Here is a 23,455-nt window from a genome sequence, read left to right on the forward strand (position 1 = left end):
TACTTCCTGTTTTTTGTGTTTCCCTGGTTTGAGGTCAGGTGATACAGTTCGTCCAATCAGGCGAGTCCACATGCAGTTACGTAGGAGCGGTGCTTTGATAAAGGCAGGTTGTCAGCGACGCAATGGCCCACAGAGAGCTACGCCACGGTAGGGTGGGTTATAGCACCAAAAGCACTCAGGAACAGTGTCGGCGAATGCAGTCCCACACACAGGGTGCCGCAGTAGACAGCCTCCCAACCATTTTTGGACAATAGCGGACGCTGAGAGTCATCTGTATCCTACCGGGCCAAGGAGAATTTGGCTCACCACGACCATTTTCGTTGTCTGGAGACTCGTACAAGGGCACACGTCCGTAGCTGTCGGTTGCTACCTGAACTAGTTACTCAATTATTCCCCTATTGGCTGTTTTTAGAGAGCCGGTCGGCGGCACCTTACAGCGGCGTTAAGTGTGAAGCTGTACGGAAGGAACCGTCATCAGCTATGGAGAACGCTCACACGAAGAGTGTGGAAGAAGTTTACAGTTATTTCTGCGTCAACGAGAGCACAGGACTCTCTCTGGACGAGGTGAAACGGCAGCGAGAGAAATGGGGCCTGAACGGTACGACACTTTTTAACTTGTTCTCTCTCACTGTCAGGATGCTATGGCTGTTAACACAGGCTAGAATGTCTGCTAAAAGTCAACATAAGCCTACCGGTGACGTCATCACCCCTGACCTCGAGGGCTTTCCCGCCTCTTGACATACTAGTTAGGCATGACTGGACCGTGACTTCTGTCACGTTTTGACTTTTTTGTAAATATTGATGCTAGCATTGTCATATGTCATTATTTTTTAGCTAAATAAATAAAAACTTCTGCTACTATGTCCCCGGTGAACATTGAACGTTGTAGTGCAGCTCTTAAGTCTGTGGACAGTCGGCCGTGGCCATACTGCAAATATTAGCATCGATGCAGAGTAAATACTGGTATTCCAGATAACGATACTTTTTACTTAAATTTTTGTACATCTTTGAATGTTTTTGACTGAAATTTGTTGAATCGGAATAAAACAGGACGCAAATTTATCCAAAAAAAGACTTGTTTGGGAGGAATTTAACAGATGCAGAAATAACACTGCCAACGAAATAATGAATTGATTCCCTTTTATTACATACTGTTGTTTAAGCAAAATAAAGTCAGTGAGTAATAAGTAAAAAAAAAAAAAAGGCAGGCAATATAACAATAGCAACAAAATAATTACATGTTTCACCTTTATTACATACAGGTGTTTGAGCAAAATAAATCAGTATAAGTAATAAGTAAACAAAAGCAGAAACTATAACAATTTAAAAATAATGAAATTATTCTCTTTTTTTTTTACATGCAGTTGTTTGAACAAAGTAAATAATAACTAAGCAAAAGCAAAAACTACTTTGACTGCCAATCACTTATTTTGGCTTTTTGCCCTCAAAGACCTCCTGTGTCCAATAACTTTTTGCCCAAGTTTGGAAATAATATAGCAACATCAACAATGTAACACAACAAAAACACTGATATCTGTGAAAGTGAACATAGAAAAGAATGAAAAATATTTATTGCAACCTCTAGTATCGATCCGATACTGCTACCGCTACCACCCTTAATAATGTTCGCTATTTGGAGGGATCTGTCCTTATGTATTTGACACTTCACTGGTCCTGTTCATATATCGGAGGACTTTCTGGTAGTGTTGGAAAACTCCGGTTCCTTACTTGTGTCCAGATGAGTCACTCACTGAACTGAATCGGGAACTCGAATCACCCATCACAAAAACTCACACACACGTAACAATCAGCAGCCACGCTGTAGATGTTCCACGAGCACCTGCGAATCACTGAAACATTAGTCTTTGTTGAAAACCTGCGAGTTATGAAACTCGACTCTCGGGCTCGGGTATGAAGAGTAAAGGAGGGTTGATTTGAGGCAAGGACCAGATCTGTTTTTCACCGTGCTTATACTTTTCTGCAAATGCAGTGAGAGTTGCACAATTAATGATGTTACCTGCTTACCTTTTCTGGTTGAATAAGTGAACGAGTTAACGGAAAACGAGTGCACGTTAGTCCCGATTTAGTACAAATCTCATGAACGACTCGTTCATCTCTGCTTGTTGGTATTCAATCACTAGGACCTTTTTATGCTGACTGAAGAGGATTTTGAATATTTCCCTTTGTGGAAATCAGGGGAGACCAAAGCCTGGCCCAGGGGCCATTTGCGGCACAAAATCAAACAGAGGCTGACATCAAAACGAGGATAAACTATTTGCTGTGTCTCCTATAACACATGAGTTAAATATCTTTAACTGCATAGCACGATTTGACCTACAGTACATTGCATTGGTTTTAACAGTAATGAAGCGCTGAAGAATGTTAAATAATATATCCCTCAGTTTTTCTGTATGCGGCCCTCATTGGAGAAAGTTTGGACACGCGTAGTGTAAATGCAATTCCTGAGTGAGTTGATTCAGAGCCTGCTGTTTGTTATGTAAATGTAACCATGTAATTTGTATAATTGTAACGCATACCTCATCAGACGAGTACCGGTAGTTTTTTGGCTTTTTGACAGTTAGCTGTCATTATGTATCACAGTACTCTGACACAATGCACTCAACTTTTCTCCTAAGACCTCGCTCATGTGTCTTAATAGTCGGTCACATTTGGCTAAAATACTGTATTTGACCTATGTCTGTTTTTTTTTTGTTTTGTTTTGTTTGTTTGTGTCCTGTTCCATCCCTGGCATGCTTCCCTTGACAAACAGAGTTACCAGCAGAAGAAGGTAATCCCACTTGTACTGTTGATTGTCACAATTACTTTTCTTTGGCTGGTTTGTTTCAAACACTCTGTTCTCCGTAGGGAAATCTTTATGGGAGCTTGTCCTTGAACAGTTTGAAGATTTACTTGTGCGAATTCTTCTGTTGGCTGCCTGTATTTCTTTTGTAAGTATATCTTTTCTTCTTTTTTTATTAATTATTTAGGGGTTTGAGTCATTCCTGACCTTCTCATGTTTTCATCCTTGCACTTCCCTGCTGTTAACTGTTTTGGAGGTTAAGCAGTTACAGGAGCCATCACTGCATCCTGCAAATGGGCTTGCCTTTCGGTGCATTACTGAAATGGTGTCCATGTGTGAAGTGAAAATGTGAGATGGTATTAGCGTTGAGCCCTGGGTGATGAATAACCGGGGTATTGGTGTGTGGAGTGCATGGTGCTGACTTGTGAACGTCTTCAGTTTGTGTAACATGTCTGAAGGCACATGGGCATGTCAGGGAGTTAAACACTTGAAGGTTTTCCATTCATCTGGGGAATGGTGACAACAGCAGCTCTGAGTCAAGCATTGCTGCTATGCAACAGCCGGCAACTTTTACTACTAGATACGGTAGATCAGGGGTGTCCATGCATTTTCGCCTCGGGCCACACACTGAAAAATCTTCTTAAAAGGCTGCAACCAATCCAGCGTGGATATGCTAATAAATGATATACAGTAACCCCTTGTTTATTGCAGTTCATTGCTTCCAGACCTGACCGTGATAAATGAATTTCCACAAAGTAGCATTCCTTATTAAATAAATCAAATATTTTTATAGTTAGAACATAGAAAACCTGTTTACGAACTTCTCAATATGTTTAACATTTTTAGAGCCCTCTAGACATGAAATAACACCTCAATAGTCACCTTTACACTCGTATTACTCAATATAGTACACATAATATGAGAAAATAAGCCATTTAAGATGTAAATGAGACTCATGCTTGTGTGTGTTTCTGTAAATGTGTTCTGGTGTGAGAGGAGCTGAGTGGGGTTTGGACAGGCGGTGACGTCGGGGGTTCAGAGTTGGTGTGGGTTATAGCCGCAACAGTAGCACATGTTAGGGATTATTGTGCCTGTTGTGAGATCATTCACACCTGCAGTAAAAGCCTGTTGTTTCGGTGATCAAGTCTGGTGCTTGCATGTCTCACCAAACATTACAGTAACATGACTGACACCTAGTGACCAGTGTAGAATACTACATATCATCAAATCGTCTTTGAATGCATCTTCTGAATGCCTAATATTTGCATTTTATTCAATTTAGCCATTTTTATGCTTGAAATGCTTAATTAGACCCTATTTTAACCAATAGGCTGTATTCAACCACGAAACAGCATGATTTGTTGATTAATATATTTTTGAAACACCATGAGAGTGCAGCTGTGAAATTCAAAGCATCAGGTGGCGAGGTATTACTGTATAAAACAGCCTGCATCTCAGCTTGTGTTATAGGCGTATTATCATGATACAGTATAACAAGTGCAGTATTAATTGTTTCTCTCAACCCTAGTAAAAAGTGACAGGCGAGATGTTCTGTTTTCATCATTTGTTGGTTTATCCGGTATGTGCTATGCATGAACACAGTACAGTCATTTGACTTTTTGATGCAAATGAAGTAGTTTCACTTGTGCCTGTTACCGTCCACTTGCATTGTTGCCAAATAGGACACTGGCTTACCAGTGTACAGTAAGGATGCAGGGGCCATTTTAATATTTTGAATTTTTAAAAAAAGGCTAATCCAACATAAATATGCTAAGGTACATTATAAAAAACAGTCTGCATCTCAATTCTGTGTTACAGGTGACAAAGTGTATTATTTATTATAAGTGGGGGTGTCTCGATACAGCTTATCGATCCGATATCAGTAGGAATCATACATGTTTTTATTGCTTATTTTGGAGTGTAGAATGTTAGAAAAGGCTTGATCAAGTGATAATACTCGGAGACCAATTCAGCAGCAGCAGTTATTTAAACCCGAATTTACTCACCAACGACGGGTTGGTCATCGAGCACAATTAAATGACTAATCTTTTCTGTTATAGCTAATGACTTTTTGCCATCCCACGGAATTATTTCATGTTTGCAAATGTTTCGGACAGCTTTGGTTGTTTGAGGGAGCCAGAGGTGTGTTTCTTTGTCTCCGTGATGTTGCGAAAATCCTCATGCTGTTTTTTTACTGTATGATGCAGCTTCAAATACGTAATGAGGTTGGTTGTAATAAACTTCCCCAGGTTTGTTTCACCACAGAATCCTGTGCATGACTGAGTTTTGCACTCAGCTGCAACGTCTATTTTTGACTTTAAGGGATAGTTCAGGTTTTTTTACATGAAGTTGTATGACATCCCCATCAGCAGTGTAGTGCATCAACAGAGCCCATTCCCCCACTTTTTCCCGTGAGCAGTTTTTTTGTTGTGGAGGAGAGTGGTTCCGACTAGTTGCTGGGGTCTCTTAAATTAAGCGTTTTGCTTCTCAAAACAATATACATTCAAAAGAGTTATACATTTGCATCTCAAAACTGTTGCCCACAAAAAAGTCAGACCTCTCAATCACTTGGCGTTATTTTCTCTCTCTTGGTATTATTGCTCGCTGCCACTTGTTTGTCTTTGTGTATTTGTTCCACTGTGTCTACATGCGTGGATGAAGACCGCTGCAATGCTCTCTCGTGTCACAGCGGTCTTCATAGCCGGAACTACTTTCCTCCACAATGAAAGCCGACCAGAACTCTGCTCACGGGACTAAGTGGGGGACATGTCACTGTTTATGCACCACACTGCTGATTGGGATGTCATACAACTTCATGTCAAAAAATCTGAACTATCCCTTTAACTAAAAAAAATACTAGCACACGGCCGACATCACTCCTACTCCTTGCTGCTTGTTTAGCACGCTTAGCACACGCTGTTGTTGTGATCACGTGTGTTCTATCCGGGTGCTGCCGGACAGAAGTGCTGGAGCTGCATATATTTGAGACTTTAGATGCAGTCCAATATGATCCAATACAGTAGTTGTTTTTTTTTGCTGATATTGGACTGATATCAATATCAGTACCACCATCAGTACTTTTTTCCATTATTACCATTGTTTTTTTCATGTTTAATTATGTTTTTAGAATGTGCTACTGGGCGACTAAAAAATAAAATAAAATAATTGGCCCTTGGATCACCCGTGATGTAGATGTTTGACAAATCAAACTTTAAAGGGATAGCTCTGATTTTTTACATCAACTTGTATGACATCTCCATCAGCAGTGGTCTATTGCAACAGTGACTTACCCCCCCCGTTTGGTCCCGCGAGTACGGTTCTGGTCAGCTTTCCGTTACGAGGAACGTAGTTCTGCTTAGTGGATGGGTCATTTAAGTAAAGAGTTTGGCTTCTCAAAACAATATGCATTATGCAATATGCAAAGAGTAATACATTTGCATCATACAAATGGCTCCTCAAAAATATCAGACACCACAAATCACGGCGGGAGACAAATATAACGCCGAGCGGTTTGTGCCGAGGCATTTGTATGATGCAAGTGTATTACTCTTTTGAACACATATTGTTTTGAGAAGCCAAACTCTTTACTTAAATGACCCAGCAACTAAGCCAAACTTCTGTATGTTACTCGTCACGGAAATCCAATCAGAACTGGACTAGTGGGACCAAATGGAGGCGTAAGTTGAAATAGTCAACGGCTGATGGGATGTCATACAACTTTGTCAAAAAATCAGAACTATCCCTTTAAGGAGAAGCTTCCAAACCACTTTGTTCTGATGAATCTGCATGCTAGAGTATTACCCTGATTGTTGACTATTGATTGATTGTTGTTGTTATTATTATTATTATTATTATTGTAAAGTGCATCTTTTTTTTTAAATCTGTGCGTTCGGTGTATCAATGTAAATGTGTAATTTTGATTAGTTGTCACCATTCTCACTTAATATTAAAGGTCAGGGTTGAATCATATCCAAATTTATACATAGAAATTAGCGTTACAAAGAATAGTAATCCAGTTTAACCCCCAAAAATATCCAATCCTGTTGTGGGTTGATATCCAGAAAAACACATTTCGACAATGTTTGTAACTGAAAGGGGGGAGGGGGAGGGGAATTGGTTTACGCATCAACGTAATTGGATTGGAGAAGGAGAGTTTTCAAAAATGACATTGTTATTGACAGTGTATACATTAAAATTGTAAGTGTTGATTGTTCGATGTAGGCATGTGCAAGCGCGCTACAGGGATATTTTTTGTTTTTTACTCTTCTTGAGTAAAGTGTTTTTGCCTTTTATTACATCGGTTTAACATACGGCTGAGTTGCAGTGCTTATGTAACTGAATTCTTAATTTGCATGTCCTCCGGTGAAGACGAAGACAAAAGCATTTTGCGCATAGTGTTTCTTTATAAAGTGATATCGCCAACTTCTGGCCTAGCATGCATATTACACTTATTTTCGTTTTGCAGGTCCTTGGGAAACAGGAATGCATCTTTATGCAAAACAAAATTATTACATGAGATGGCTGTCGTATGAAATGACCCAAAGATAGGCTTGGACAAATGATGGTATTCATGCATCGGAGTGTGCGTGCTGGTATGCAGTGTACAGTACAGCTGCCAGGTGATATGGAGGTGTTGGCGACTGCTGCCTGACAAGGGAACAGAGCACTACTCCAGACCAAATTTGGATGCTCACTCCTCAGACCTAACATTTTTCTTGTTTAGAAGTCGTGGAAGCGGTAAAACTTGAAATACGTCCGACTCCTGAAACAGTTTCTTCACTTTCAGTGTTAGCGGTGTTATGAGGTGTTATTCTGGTTTAAAATACACCCTCCCATGTGACTTTGACTGTTTGACACAGCTAGAAACTTAATTGTCCTGTAGGGCATTCGTTAATTGCGTTGGGACAGTTTGCATGAAGAAAACGAGCCGAGTGATATTGCATGATATTATGTGGCAGGGTGTTCAATTATTATCATGGAGACAACTCTTGTCACAAAATGTCACAAAAACGGTCATAATCTTGTTATCACTTGTACAATTCCAAGTATTTACAATAACAAATGTGTTTCATGTGCTCTTTTTTTTTTTTTTAGGTCCTGGCATGGTTTGAGGAGGGAGAAGAAAGCATTACAGCCTTTGTGGAACCTTTTGTAATTTTACTCATTCTTATTGCCAATGCCATTGTTGGTGTGTGGCAGGTGAGATAAGCTCATAATTGTACTTTCCTGCATAGTTATTGACATTACCAACACACCGTTGCACTGCAATACTTCCAAATAGCCTACTTTAGCATTCTAATACTACATATCTTACTAATACTACACTAAAAGAACACATTTTATTATAAGCATTGTACCTGCTGAAACACTCCCATGTATTTGTTGGCACAGAAGCCATGATCATGTGCAGTCTTAACAAAAGATTGATGTGTTTCTCACAGGACTGTAATCTATCTATGGTGTTGAGAAGGGTAGATGACATCGTCTAATTTGCATAAAATTGTCCATAATGTATGTAGCATGAGTGCTTTGAGGCCATGGCCATACGGATATTTTAAAAAACGTACATCTTTCTATGTGTTTTGGCTGCTCGTTCATACCCAAACGTCTGAGCTTTAGAAAAAAATAATAATAATTAATCAGTGTTTGTGTGTGGATGGGTAAAACTGATCTTTTTGGTTTGTGTCATAAGAAATGCATGACAATTAGCTCTTTTTTTTTTTTTTTTTTTTTTTTTTTTTTTTTTTTTTTTTTTTTTGGTTTGTTGTTATTTTTTTTCCCTGTCCAGCCAGTGGTTCCACAAGGAGTAGGAAGAAGCAAAGCTTATTTAATCCTACCCCCCCGTCCGTTCCACATCTATTGCAGTACATTTAGTCACTTTTTTTTTGTGTTGTTCTCACATACTTTTATAAGTGTTTCAAGTTAAATTTTTCTCTAAGACCATATTTCTCCTCTCTTGAAGAAAAGCATTGCATGACATTTTTGGGTAATAGGTTATTGTTAGCTTTATGCATTATTTTAATGGTTTGAAAATGTACTAAATCAGCAAATATTAATATTTGTGATTTTAAAAATACATAATAGATAGTATTAATGATCTAGAAGCCCTTACAGATCCCCTTATTTAATGTTTGTAAACCTTATTTAACAACAGAACATGACGCTCTTGACTTACAGGTTTGATTTTTTTTTTTTTTGCGGTAGACGTGTGCATGTTCCTTATAACACACACAGGTGATTATAAAAAAAAAAAATTAAAATCATTCATGATGTTTTCTGGGCTTCATGTATGTGCGCTCTGATTCGAAAGATAATGTCCACATCATTGTACATCTAATATCTCACTGTATTGAAGAACAAATAGCTTTTTCAGACTGCTGAGTGTCCAAAATGTGCATTATAGCCGGTGAATGTGTTTTTATGTTGTGCGTATGAGGCATGTTAAGAAGCAGTTACAATGTCATTTAACATATGGCGTCACGACAGGCCACACAGACAGTCCCGTTATAATGTGTTTATGAGTGAGGGTGAACAGGTAGCAGCAAATCTAAAAAAATGACAAAAAAAATCTAAATTTATTTGTGGCGGGCCACCTAAAATCATCTGGTCCTGCGCCTTATGTATAGTAAAAGTGAACTGCCTTGGTCAGTGTGTTGCTTGTATTTTTATTGTGAAAGTATGTGCACTAATTGAGTTTATCCTGACTTAGGAACGCAACGCTGAAGATGCCATTGAGGCGCTGAAGGAGTATGAGCCTGAAATGGGCAAAGTGTATCGGCAGGACAGGAAGACAGTCCAGCGGATCAAGGCCAGAGATATTGTTCCTGGAGACATTGTCGAGGTCGCTGGTAAGAAACCATGCTCTTGGAAGTTCAAGCACAATGTGGCTATATTGCTTGCATATTGGGTTCACATTGTGGATATTTGTTACAAGACAGCTAATTAGTTAAAATGTTGTAAATTCTATGTAACTTGAGCTATATGGAGAGGTACATCTGAATGTCACATGACTGAAAGAGCAAGAGCACCCATTTTGACACGGCTGTAAAGTTTCTACATCAGTCCACTTCTGTTTGTGTGTCTGCACACATCAGGTGTACATTGCATGTTCATGTTGCAGCATGTCATCTGTCATTCCACAAATGTCCAGTAACCCCTGGCTTCGCCCCTCCCACAGTTGTTACAAAAGGTTGGAAAAAAGGGGGCGTATCTGAGGGACGCTGCAGCCTTGAGAGCATGTATTATCTCTGAACACTGTTTAACCCATAGTCTCTAAAGTGATGCACAATCTTTCTGTGTGTAGTGTTGGCTTTTATTTATAGCTGTCATGGTTTGGTTGATGGAATGCTATATTTATAGCAGACAGTGGCTGTCGCAACGATGACAGGTGTCTCTTCCCAACTATGTACTGTGTGCACCGTGTCCATTGTACAGTAGTAGGTCATGTGGGTCAGTAGCATGTTTTTGTACATGACAGTTGAATTTAGTTGACTGTTAGTGCAGTTTAATTGATCTCTGCATTGCAGGTGGTAACAGAAGCATAGCTTAAGGCGCTTAGTAAGTTCTGAGACGAATGCATCAGGTGCGCTTTAGTTGCGTTTTTTTTGGCATGCTTTTTTTAAATGGCTCGTCAACACAACTGCTGGCTTTGCTGTTCGCAGCTTGAAGCATAATTTTAAAAAATGCAGTGTAGCTGCAGCTAATCCAGAGTTCAGCTGACTTTCAAATATCCTCTTAAAGGAAAACAACTTTTTAGGGGGGAATTTTGCCCATCATCCATAATCCTTATGTGAGACATGAACACGCATGGTTTTCTCTTTTCTGTGTGTTCTAAAGATATAACAACGGATAAAAAGAGACTGCTCATTACTGCACATAATGGGACACACCTATGCCACCTACAAAGACTGCTATTAAAACACCTTCCAAAACCTCCAACAAGGTTATATGGTTTTATATACATGCTGTAACCTACAGTATTTTGCCATTTTTGGTCCTTTTAAGCATTACCGAAACTTACTTCCTGGGCGCATTGATTTCACAATGCGCCCAACAACATGGAAACGAACGCCTACACCTAGCATGAACTTTTCCAAACTCAAAAATAAAAACACCGCAGCAGTAGCAGCAGCTCCAATATATAGCGTTACCGTTTAGTAGTGGTCTGAGTGTGGCGCTGACGTGCTGCGGGCAAGTGTGTGGTGAAGCTAGTCGCTAACTGGCTAGTGGCTAGCCGGTGTGGTGTGGCAAGGTGTCAATACACCAATAACGTAGTTATATGTAATATATAATATATAATAGAATTATATTACATTTACATCTATTATATATATATATATATATATATATTGCTAAAAAAAAATTAGACGAACACTTCAAAAACACATCAGATCTAAACTGGGGGAAAAATTATCTTGAATATCTTTCCTGACAATAATTGAGTGATGTATTGATTGTGTGTGTATATATACACTGAGGGAAAGGCTTCTTGAGACGTCATCTGTACTTCTGTGAAGAAGGTGTCGGACGTCTCGCTCCTCATCCGAAGAGCTTCGTCAGCGAACTAATAAGTGCTGGTAGCCTAGGCCTTAAATACAGTAAGAGTGGGCGGAAATGGTGTGCCAACACCCTCCTCCTATTGGTTCCTTACACTAAGCCTGGGCGGAGTAGTGGTCTAATCCTCTCCTGCCATTAGCACCTCCGATAAAAGGGAAGTGTCGCTCCCTGAGTTGGGTATGAACGACTCTGATACTGGCTCGTTAGCATCTATTGTTCTGGCTCGGCCCTGGCTCCACCTCATTTGCATGACTAAGAGCTGAGAGTTTTGGTCTCAGTAACCTGCTGAACACAGGGTCCAAATTAAACCTCAAACCACCATTCCGATCCCCCAGGACACCATCCGTAGTCTCATTAGGAACATGCCCCAACGTTGTCAGGCATGCGTACAAGCACGTGGGGCCACACAAACGACTGAGAATCATTTTGAGTTGCTACAATAACATTTTAGCTAAATGAACTAGTCTGCTGCATCAAATCAAGTCAAAGACACCCCAAAAATGAAAGTGAAAAAATCACTTTCATTTTTGGGGTGTCTTTGATTTCCCCCCTCTATAGGGTGATCATTTTCATTTCTATCAAATTATGTGGCATCATTTTGTTACTAATACATCACCCAATTATTATCAGGAAAGATATTCAAGATCATTTTCCCCCCAGTTTAGATCTGATGTGTTTTCGAAGTGTTCCTTTAATTTTTTTGAGCAGTATATATATATACACTAGCCTCCCGGAAACACTCGCATCTGGTTCTGGTTTGGAGAGTTTTTTGTTATTGTTTGAGCCATGGTCTTAAACTTTTGATCAGCTGATAAACAGCCTATTTCAGTTTGAATTGTTGTTTTCAATAAATTACTTTTTCAAAATGCTTTTTGTCTCACTCCCCCTTTTTGCTTTTGCATATTGTAGCTCTACTTAAAACCTCATAAAGATCCAAATGTGCAAAATGCAAATTCTAGCAATTTTTCAACTGGTCTTAAGATTTTGTTCAGGAGTGTATATATGTGGGTGTGTATGTATGTATATGTGTGTGTATACATGTATATATGTACTGTATGTGTATATATATACACCAAGTCCCCAACTTATGAACATCCGACATGCGAACATTCGGAGATACGAACGCAAGCTGACTGGTCTATATTTTCATGTATTTTGCCTTTTGGAACTCCATATTTATACTGCTACATGCTTGACCAGTAGAGGGCACTGTGACACTGCGAATGGGACCAACAGGTGGCAGGAGAAGAGGAGAGAGGAAGGCTAAATTGTAGCTGTATGATGCAACCCGGACAGAGCGTGTGATTAAAGTTTATGAAGAGTTAATAGGCCTGCTTAATTCTACACCACCCACAGAACACTACCTCTTTTAGAAGAGTCTAACGACAATATCTCCTCCTCCACTACCAACGACGTATGCTCGACCACTCCTCTTCAAAGGTAAATAACATTTATCATTACATATTATTATATCATTTTTATTATTATTGTTTTTTTTTCATTAATTATCCTCATTTAATATAACTACTGCATCCAAACTCATATTTACATACATACACATATACTGTATACATACATATATGCGTATGTATGTAAATACTTATGTATATGTATACACGTACATGTAATACCTATATAATTGGTCATATTAATTTTTTTTCAACTTAAGAACAAATCGACTTGCGAATGGTCGTCTGGAAGCAATTGTGTTTGTTGGTTGGGGTCTTAGTGTATGTGTGTGTGTGTGTATATATATATATATATATATATATATATATATATATATATATGGGTATGTGTTTATATACTTATGTATGTGTATATATGTGTGTGTGTGTGTGTGTGTGTGTGTATATATATATATGTATGTGTATGTATATATATATGTATGTATGTATGTATATATGCATGTATATGTGTGTGTATATATATATATATATTATAACAAAACACACAGATACAGTATGTGTGAAAATAAACATAGAAGAGAACTGAATAATATCGATACCATTATGCTAGTATGATCTGATACCGACACTACCCTTGGATGCGACTGACATTTGGATTGAGCCACCCACGCCTAATATGTATGCATTATGAACTTACGAACATGCTTAGTTCCTAACTTCAAATGGAACCTCAACATTGCTGTTCAAGGGCTAGTAGCCGGTTTAAGAAGACATTTCCACATCTGTCTTCTCAAAGCAGCGGGTTTGTTCTGAACTGGCTGTGAAGTTATTGGGCTGGAAGATGGTACGGCTCAGTGTGATGGGTAGCAAGCAGGGAGGCTCTGCTCCTATTGTGTCCAAGAGAGATGACCTTATAGGGAAGCACTATGCGGAGAAGCCACCTACCCCACCATGCTCCATGCACAGTGACCCTTCCCATCAGCACCTGCACCCTCCACTGGGATTCCAGACACCATGGATAGTATGGCATTCAATGTGGTCTGCCAAACGTCCAGTGTCACCGAGGGACTGTCCTTTGGCAAATGTTCATGACTGTGATAAATGGCCTCATCTTGCTGACTGGGAGTGTTGGTGTTAGACACCCAAACTTAATATGCAGCTACATGCTGTAGAAGGGTGGCACACACAATCTCTAAAATGTACATCCTCTAATGGGTCTATGCTGTGATATTAACACAGCAGCAGTCATTTAGCACTTCTGTTCCTGTGGTCACTATCCGATAGGAGTAGGTTAGTTGTTACTGCATACTGCTTTTTGATACATTTCACTTTACTCAAATGTTTAATGATTCATTAGAATGTGAAAGGTCTGAAGAAGTATCTTCAAAGCACTTTGAATTTCACTTTGAAATTTTACTTACACCGGATTACGCCTGGTTTACATTACACACTTCATTTTGCGTCAGTGTGCCAAGCACCCTGTTAATTTTGACAAAAGCTTCTGTGCTCTTAGTTTTTGTTCCCATGGGAACTGCAACACAGTTACATGCTATGTGCAGACGTAGCTGGCTACTACTTAAGAGTCATAACAGCAAAAGGCAAAGCAGAGATCTCAAGGAGACTGTTATTGCGACATCAACAGTCAGCAGGAGACAGGAAATCCAGTTAGATTGTCAATAGGGCTGGGAATCTCAGGATACCTCACGATACGATACAATTTGCGATACATGGCTCTTTATAACGATAATATCTCGAAAGGGTGAAACAAAAACCCTCAAAAATAATTTTAGATTGTGCAGCTTTCAGCTTGGGTTGGCTCCATTTTAGCGGTGATTAATGAGGCCAAGCAGTATAGAAAATTGGTGGATATTTTGCAGCATAATTTAGCCAAAATGCTGGTGCAAAACAATGAGTGCTTCAGTGTAACATAACTGTTAAACAGGATTATATTTTAAGCTGTCTGACAAACCATGACACTATTTTAAAATCATTCAGTAAACACAACATCTCATGTCTCTCGAGTAGAAATCCATTAAGTAGAAGCATAAAAAAATAAATATTTAGTGTTGTAGTAGTAGTAGTAGTAGTCATTGTACTAGTAGTGATGTAGTCACCGGAAGAGACAGACAATGACCCGGATAAGGTTGAGCAGCTCACCAATGTTGACAGTAGATGACGTAAAGTAAACACACGTCTCTTGATTGAACATTACAACATTTAGGATTTGAATAGAAAATTAATATGTTTATTCCTAGGCACAATTTTCTGTTTTCACACCCCTATTGTCAGCTGTATATAAACATTGGGTTTAACCAAAGAGGTCATCTTTGGATCTCTATTGTTAAAACCTGTGTGAGCGTGTGGTCCTCTGTGACTGGCGTTATATCTGGTTATTCCAGTGGAGGCATGGCAGGGTTTCCCCTACATCCATTTATTTGTGGCAGCCTGCCACATTAAATTTGGACCACCACAAATAGACTCGGCTGTACTTTTTCCCCCCAAGATTTGGCGCTACCCGATCGCCCTCGCTCATAAACACATAATTGGACTGTGTGTACTGTACTTGTCATTACAACACCACACAATAGACGCCATTGTAACGCTGCTTCTTAACACACCTCATACACGCCACATAAAAACACATTCATCGGCTAGCATGCACATTTTCGCCAATCATAAGCATGGAAAAAGCTACCACAGCTGACTTGGTCGCGTAGTGAGATATTGCATTGCATGGTATCTGCAGGGTCTCAAAAAGTCCAAAATTCAGTCATTTGAGTTTAAGGCAGGGCCGCACGGTGGTCTAGTGGTTAGCATGTTGGCCACACAGTCACAGTCAGGAGATCGGGAAGACCTGGGTTCGAATCTCCGTTGGTAGGAGTGTGGAGTTTGCATGTTCTCCCCGTGCGTGTGTGGGTTTTCTCCGGGTACTCCAGTTTCCTCCCACATTCCAAAAACATGCATGTTAGGTTAATTGGTGACTCTAAATTGCCCATAGGTATGAATGTGAGTGTGAATGGTTGTTTATCTATATGTGCACTGCGAATGGCTGTACCCCGCCTGTCGCCCGAAGTCAGCTGGGATAGGCTCCAGCATACCCCCGCGACCCTAATAAGGAGAAGCAGCATAGAAAATGGATGGATGGATGAATTTTAGGCAAGCACAACCAAATGGTGTGCTGTGTGTGCACTGCAGTCCTCCAATTTTCATTTTGTTTTGTACTTTTTTTTTTGCCAGTATGTATGTGAAATGAGCCTTTAATTTTTATTTGTAATTGTCTTAAATCGTAAGTTTGACATTTGAAACCTGCAGAGACCCTGTATTAGATGTACGTTATCTTTAAAATCACTTACATGGAGCCCAGGAAACATTGTGAATGTTTTTGGGGTTTTTTGTATCCCCCGTGTACGCTATAAGGCGCACACACACATGCATCTGCCACTGCACAAAATGAAACCAACACCCGTAAGTCGATAAGTTCATAAAGTTTAAAAACATGAGCTAATGTCACACATTTCATACACAAACCAAAACGCTCAGTTTTTACATATCCACACACGAACGCTAAGCTGGAGTGTTCTGAAAGTCTTGTTTTTAAAGACAAAAATCTACGTTTGCATGTGGACGAGAGGCCAAAAAGCATAGAAAAATATGCATTTCTGATATATTCTGCTTTGTGTGTGAGCGTGGCCTCAAAGCACTCGTATGACGTGTCATGGCTGATTATGAAAATTAGGTGATGATGTCATCTGCCCTGTCCCAACACCACAGATACGTTGTAGTCCTGCGGGAAACACTGCAGGGTCCTCCTCATTGCTTTGCAAGTTGCTCAGCACAGCCTGAAGTGAAATGTTCAAGTCAAATGCAGTAGTTACCTGGATTTATAATGAGAAGTTAATGAACCTACAAAAATCATTGGATTGGTTTGTTCCTGTATGCATGTTTATGGAGTACGCTTCCACTCTGTGTTCTTGCTGCATCCATATATGTATGCATCTGTGATTTGCACTGGAAATGTAAATTTGCATCTCGACAAAGAATTTTCAATGAGGTGGCTGCTAATGAAGGCTGCTTTGGAAAGCTGTCACGTTGACTCATCCGTAATGGTCCTCTTGACTTGACAGGACGTCACCTCTTTGTCCTGCTGCCACGAACACATGGACCCTGAGAAAGTCTGGCTGGCTTAAACCACATGCTGTACCCGAACACACGGCAGGGGCAGGTGCCAGTCAAAGCTGCCAGCTTATGTTGTGCCACGGCCTCACTTGCTGTTGAAAGGTCTATTTAAAAGGCACCTATGTGAGTCATATTGGGTGAAATGTATCACCAAGCCGGAACTTTGTGGACTCAGTCACCTGTTGGCAAACACAAAGGTGAAAAAGTGTGGCTGGCTGATGAGATGTTTGGACGGCTACCAAGGAGGATGTTGACACAAAAAGACAGCTGATATGCGCATGCTTCTTCAGAGCGAGCCTGCAGTGTAACACGGCCCCTAGACAGTGCTAACACTGTTCCAAAATCTGCTCTCTTTTGTCATCAAAATGGATGAAAAACTTAAGACAGGAAGTGTTACCTAACCATCAAAGGACAAAAGGCTTGTAAGGAAACATTCAGGACCATAAATTGAATGATTAAATGTAATCATGTAGCTAATTCCGGCAGTCTATCCCTAATATGTGTGTATAGATTATATTCATCCCAAAGCGGAGTGTTGGTAGCCTGACCCATCTACAAGCAAGGATTAGTGACCTTCTCAGAAATGTAGCTTCCTACAGTTCCATGTTTGGATGCTACCATGTCAGTCGTTCTGAGAAATACTCTTTGTCTGGATTGGATGATGGCTGCTGACAGATCCAACTTTTTTGGCACAGTGAGTTGACAATCATCTCACTTCTACACGGTTCAGAACTGAAGGGCCGATCCCATGCGGTCAAGTGTGTGTAATCGTGAAAAGGATGCAAACAGACAGTGGCAACAGACGGTGAAAACGGACACCGGCTTGTTAGTGGAATGTATTATGATGTTTTGTATTCTAAGTATCTAGTAGAGGGGCTTGTCCTTTTGGTCTTCGTGTGTTGTCACAGTGATGTGGAGACAGCTGCCTTCATGCAGCCACATTTAAACCTGATAAGAGCATTGGGGAAGATATTGGAATACTTTTTCCATTTTTGGCTTTGTGCATTGTAGGTGCCGATGCTATTTTCTTTTCTCTAAAGGGCACATGCGTTTTATATTACAATATGTATATATAGTTTCCCTTAGATAACAATGGTCTTGTACATACTGTACTGTCTTGATGTATACGTTTATTCAGCATTCTTGCAAATTTGTATCCTAAATCAACTCAAGTACCAATTTTACTTTTCTACTGGCTTCTAGCTTGAGCAGTTTCCCCAGTTTTGCTTTATGTAGCATTAGGAAGCTGAATTGGGTCACCACAATTCCAACTTACCCAAATTGGTCTTTTCCTTTGAGACAAGCCATTTATGGCTCATAAGTCTTTCATTTCCTCCTCATTTTTCTCATTTCTCTTTCTCCTATCCCGCAGTGATGTCCGCACTGTCCTGCGACCTTGTGACAACCCCTTTTTTTGCTGTGCTTCCTCTGTTTAGATTACACCACCTACCTGCTGATTATAAGATATTTGTTAAATATTCATTTAGAATGACTTTTGTGCACACAGTTAGTGGTTTTATGATCTCAGGAACCTAAGCTTGATGTTTTGTTTGGTTCCAGTTGGAGATAAAGTGCCTGCTGATATCCGTATCTGTTCAATCAAATCAACAACCTTAAGAGTGGACCAGTCAATTCTAACTGGTAAGTTGAATCAGATATCTATCTCTTTCTCTGTAAGTCTGCGGAATTTCCACCTAAGCATTTTTACGTCCATCTGGTTAGTGCATTCAAAATAACAAAGAAAAATCATAAACTATTGAAAACTCCACCCTGAAAATGTTCTTCAAGGGTAAAGGCAGTGTACATTCCATCACATGCAGCTTTGTCAGAGGAAATAAGAGCATTATCGTCAACATGAATCTCCGGTGGCCACTCTATAAATCTGAGATTGGCATCTTGTCCTTTGTCTTAACAAGCTACTCTGTTTCTTTGCAGGGGAGTCTGTCTCCGTCATCAAACACACAGACCCTGTCCCTGACCCTCGTGCTGTCAATCAGGACAAAAAGAACATGCTCTTCTCTGTAAATATAACTTCCACCGATACATATTGACATGGTTTGTTTTATCAGGCAACGTCCTGGGGAAAAAAATGTATAACTTGTTATTTCAGGGTACCAACATTGCTGCCGGGAAGGCTGTGGGTGTGGTCGTGGCCACAGGCGTTAACACAGAGATTGGTAAGATCCGCGATGAGATGGCGGCCACCGAGCAGGAGAAGACACCCTTGCAACAGAAGTTGGATGAGTTTGGCGAACAGCTGTCCAAAGTCATTTCCCTCATCTGCATTGCGGTGTGGATCATAAACATTGGCCATTTCAATGACCCTGTGCATGGAGGCTCCTGGATCCGAGGGGCTGTCTACTATTTCAAGATTGCCGTGGCGCTGGCTGTGGCTGCCATCCCTGAAGGTCTTCCTGCTGTCATCACCACCTGTTTGGCTCTGGGCACCCGCCGCATGGCCAAGAAGAATGCCATTGTCCGAAGTTTGCCCTCTGTGGAAACACTGGGCTGCACATCTGTCATTTGTTCTGACAAGACAGGAACCCTGACCACCAATCAGATGTCTGTTTGCAGAGTGAGTCTCATGCAATACGCACTACTAAGTGGTTTGTGAGACAAAGATGACACCCTCGTGGTTGTCCCGCTGTTTGAATAGGATAACAGATGCTAAGGCGGCACACAGTGTTGGTTTGCTAAAGTTCACACTGTGTGCAAATACCGTTCCCTTGTGACCATGTTTTATATACTGTAGCTTGAAGGCAATGTGCAGGCACTTGTTGTACCTACATTAAGCAGTTGGATGACTTGCTCCTGTTGTATAACTGACCTTGCATCACCAAGGTGAAAAGTAGTCAGATATACAGTATTTCTGTTGTCTTGCTTATCAGAAGCACCTCATGCTGATATTGACATTTATTCAAGTTTAAGACTTTTTTTTTTTTTTGCCAGCACAGTAATTCACATGAGCTTAAATGTTGCCATAAGATGTTGATGGGCTACAAAGGCGTTTAAATATCATATTTTTGTATTCTAAACTATGTACCCTATAACATGCTATTGACATTAGTTTGGAACTTTGTTGCTATTGCGCCAGCCATTGAGGGGAAAAAATTGTCTAATTGACATTTCAACCATAAACTACCCACCTGTTGTAGGGTTAAAAAAAAAAAAGTAAAACTGAGCCCTTCTCCATCGTGTTCCATAATCAGTTGCTCATCTTGTTTTAAGTTTTACTTTTCAGTTGCCACAGTAGTTTAGAACAGTCTCAGAGTTTTACTATTGTTAGTTATTATTCTGATCAATTTATTGTCATGGCCTCATGTTTGTATAATGGAGTATAAACAACTTGCTGTGAGTGTGTGACCAAGCCTGGCACCACCATTTCTCGCTTTAGAGCTGAACATCTCTCCTTCCATGGGGAGGCACAGGGCTGGGTGTTTACACATGGAGAGAAACTCAACACTCTTGTCTCACATCAGGCAGAAGGCCGCCCTCCAAAAGAGACAGGCTAAAAGGAGCTCTGCTTCTCAGGGCCCCACTTGGGACTTCTGTGGCTTCTGCTGCCACCTGCTGCCTTTTAATGGTCAAATGCTGCTTTGATGTGTGTTAGCGCTGCGCTGATAGTGTTTTTCATCCTCAGATGTTCATTGTCAACAAAGCTGAAGGTGACAGCTTCTCGCTGTCGGAGTTTACCATCACAGGTTCCACCTATGCACCTGAGGGAGACGTGTAAGTATTATAAGGCGAACACATGGTAGGCATGAATCATTTTGGGGGATCAAATGCTGTACATTTTCTGTAGATACCAGGATGGTAAACCTGTGAGATCCTCCCAGTATGATGCCCTGGTTGAACTGGCCACTATCTGTGCCTTGTGTAATGACTCCTCGCTGGACTTCAATGAGGTTTGTACTGTATCCACCCCACCTTTTTTATTCTAGGTAATGAAAAGAGGTCATTGCTACACATAATTAGAAATAGTACCAGTGCTCTCGTTATGTATCAATCATGTGATATTTGTAAAGCACCTTCTCGTGGCTCACTGAAGACTTTCGTTTGAACTTCATTTGAACAGCAGGCGGCTTCTCGGCAAATGAGGTTTCATTAACTGGATAGAAATGTTATTGTTAAAAAATCAACTACTAAACAACAAAAGATTACTGTCATGAGAAGAAGAATTTATTGCGGACTGACAATGGCTAGCCAGAGATTATATTGCTTAGTTTTTTTTTTTTATTATTAATTTATTCAGAACAGCGCACATTAATGAACAGTGTAATACTTCTGTACGGACTCTAAATGAGCCAGATTCTAACATATTTGCCTATTTTCATCTGCAGTACTGAGGCAGGGGAATTACAAAACAGAAGTACACTATAAAAATATGCAATATCAAGTAAAAACATAGACACACATTATTAAAATTACAATAATTAGGGGTGTTCTGATCCAATACTGATATCTGATATGGATCCGATATCAGCCATCGGATTATATCACCCAGCATCGAAAATCTCCATTATTGGCACTCTGATACAAGCAGGCCATTCCACACTCCGCGCCAGCACTTCTACCCAGCAGCAGCACTTCCATTCAGCATTCTGCGCCCACATGATCACAGCAGAGTGTGCTCGTGTGTTTAGCAAGGAGTAAGAGTGATGTCAGCCGTGTGGCTGTGTTTTTCGTTTAAGTCCGAAAAAGATTTTGCAGCTGAGTGCAAGACTTGCCATGCACAAGTTTCTCCCGTGGTGGCACAGAACCGAGGAAGTTTAATACAACCATTCTCATCGCACATTTGAAGAAGGATTTGCGCCACACCATGGCTTCCTGAAATATCCACCTCTGTTTGTAACATTTGCAAATTGTGTGAAATTTCCACGGGACGGACAAAAAGTCATTGGCTGTAACACGAAAGAGCCAGTCCCTGTCAGTGGTGAGTAATGTCAGGTTTAAACACTTCATTGAGTATGTCGAACATTATACACATTATGTCTATTAGTCGATAAAACAATACACCACATGTATTCAAGAAGTAAATGGGTCAGTTTTTTTCATACCTAGTATTGCTGGCTATTATTGAGTTTGACTAATATCACTTGATCAAGCAAGCCTTTTCCACGCTACTAAACAAGTAATAAAAATATGTACGATCTGTTTTGATATCGGATTGATATTGGTATCGGACGATATTCAAGGCTGCAATATGGGAATCGGACAGTTGTATTGGGACACCCCAAAATTTAATCAACAATGTTTGTTGGAAGAGTGTTCCTAAAGTGACTTTCTTGAACTGACAGAAGGGTTTGTCAAAGGTAGTTTTCCTGTGCGGAATCTGCACGTCTCCTCAAGAAGAGGCTCTAGTGCAAAAGCCCCTGTCAGTCCTGAGTTGCGTGTACTTAGAAAGTGGAGGCGGGGCTAGTTTGTGAAGAATAAAAAAAATGAACAGCCATATTTAAAAGGAATGACATTTTTATTTATATAGATATTTTTTATATTTACTTAATATTTATTTTTCCAGAGCCTTGAGGCTCCTCAAGGCTCTTGGCTTGGCTGTGTCTTGATTGACACGTCTCTTCAACATTGCGTGGAAGTCGGGAACAGTACCTCTGGATTGGCAGACTGGGGTGGTGTTCCCCCTTTTCAAGAAGGGTGACCGGAGGGTGTGTTCCAACTATAGGGGGATCACACTCCTCAGCCTCCCTGGGAAAGTCTATTCCAGGATGCTGGAGAGAAGGGTACGACCGTTAATCGAACCTCGGCTACAGGAGGTGCAATGTAGTTTTCGTCCTGGTCGCGGAACACTGGACCAGCTCTACACCCTTGCAAGGGTCCTGGAGGGTACTTGGGAGTTTGCCCAACCGGTCTACATGTGCTTTGTGGACCTGGAAAAGGCATTTGACCGTGTCCCTTGCGGTGTCCTGTGGGGGGTGCTCCGGGAGTATGGGATTGGTGGCGCGCTACTACGTGCCATTCGGTCCTTGTACAACCAGAGCAGGAGCTTGGTTCGCATTGCCAGTAGTAAGTCAAGCTGTTTCTGGTGAACGTTGGCCTCCGCCAAGGCTGCCCTTTGTCACCGATTCTGTTTATAATTTTCATGGACAGAATTTCTAGGCGCAGCCAAGGTGTCGAGGGAGTCCAGTTCGGGGGCACTAGGATCTCATCTCTGCTATTTGCAGATGATGTGGTCCTGATGGCCTCATCGGGCTGTGACCTGCAGCGTTTACTGGGACGGTTTGCATCTGAGTGTGAAGCTTCTGGGATGAGACTCAGCACCTCCAAATCCGAGGCCATGGTTCTCAGTCGGAAAAGGGTGGATTGCTCCCTCCGGGTTGGGAATGAGGTCCTGCCCCAGGTGGAGGAGTTCAAGTATCTCGGGGTCTTGTTCACGAGTGAGGGAAGGTTCGAGCGTGAGGTCGATAGGCGGATCGGCGCAGCGTCTGCAGTAATGCGGTCGCTGTACTGGACCGTCGTGGTGAAGAGAGAGCTGAACCGGAAGGCAAAGCTCTCAATTTAC

General features: G+C 40.8%; 1 protein-coding gene across 1 annotated transcript in view; it reads left to right on the top strand.

Moving 5' to 3' along the window:
* Positions 1-134: 134 nt before the first annotated feature.
* Positions 135-23,455, top strand: part of LOC129179481 (sarcoplasmic/endoplasmic reticulum calcium ATPase 2-like) — a 32,513-nt gene continuing 9,192 nt past the window's right edge. The window contains exons 1-10 of the mRNA XM_054772753.1: positions 135-598; positions 2,771-2,788; positions 2,866-2,948; positions 7,895-7,999; positions 9,510-9,648; positions 18,502-18,582; positions 18,877-18,962; positions 19,052-19,516; positions 20,582-20,670; positions 20,744-20,846. Of these exons, the coding sequence (XP_054628728.1) occupies positions 481-598; positions 2,771-2,788; positions 2,866-2,948; positions 7,895-7,999; positions 9,510-9,648; positions 18,502-18,582; positions 18,877-18,962; positions 19,052-19,516; positions 20,582-20,670; positions 20,744-20,846 (1,287 nt within the window). The 5' untranslated portion in view covers positions 135-480. The remainder of the gene's footprint in view (positions 599-2,770; positions 2,789-2,865; positions 2,949-7,894; positions 8,000-9,509; positions 9,649-18,501; positions 18,583-18,876; positions 18,963-19,051; positions 19,517-20,581; positions 20,671-20,743; positions 20,847-23,455) is intronic.

Source organism: Dunckerocampus dactyliophorus, chromosome 4 (assembly GCF_027744805.1).
Source record: "Dunckerocampus dactyliophorus isolate RoL2022-P2 chromosome 4, RoL_Ddac_1.1, whole genome shotgun sequence".
Taxonomy (NCBI): domain Eukaryota; kingdom Metazoa; phylum Chordata; class Actinopteri; order Syngnathiformes; family Syngnathidae; genus Dunckerocampus; species Dunckerocampus dactyliophorus.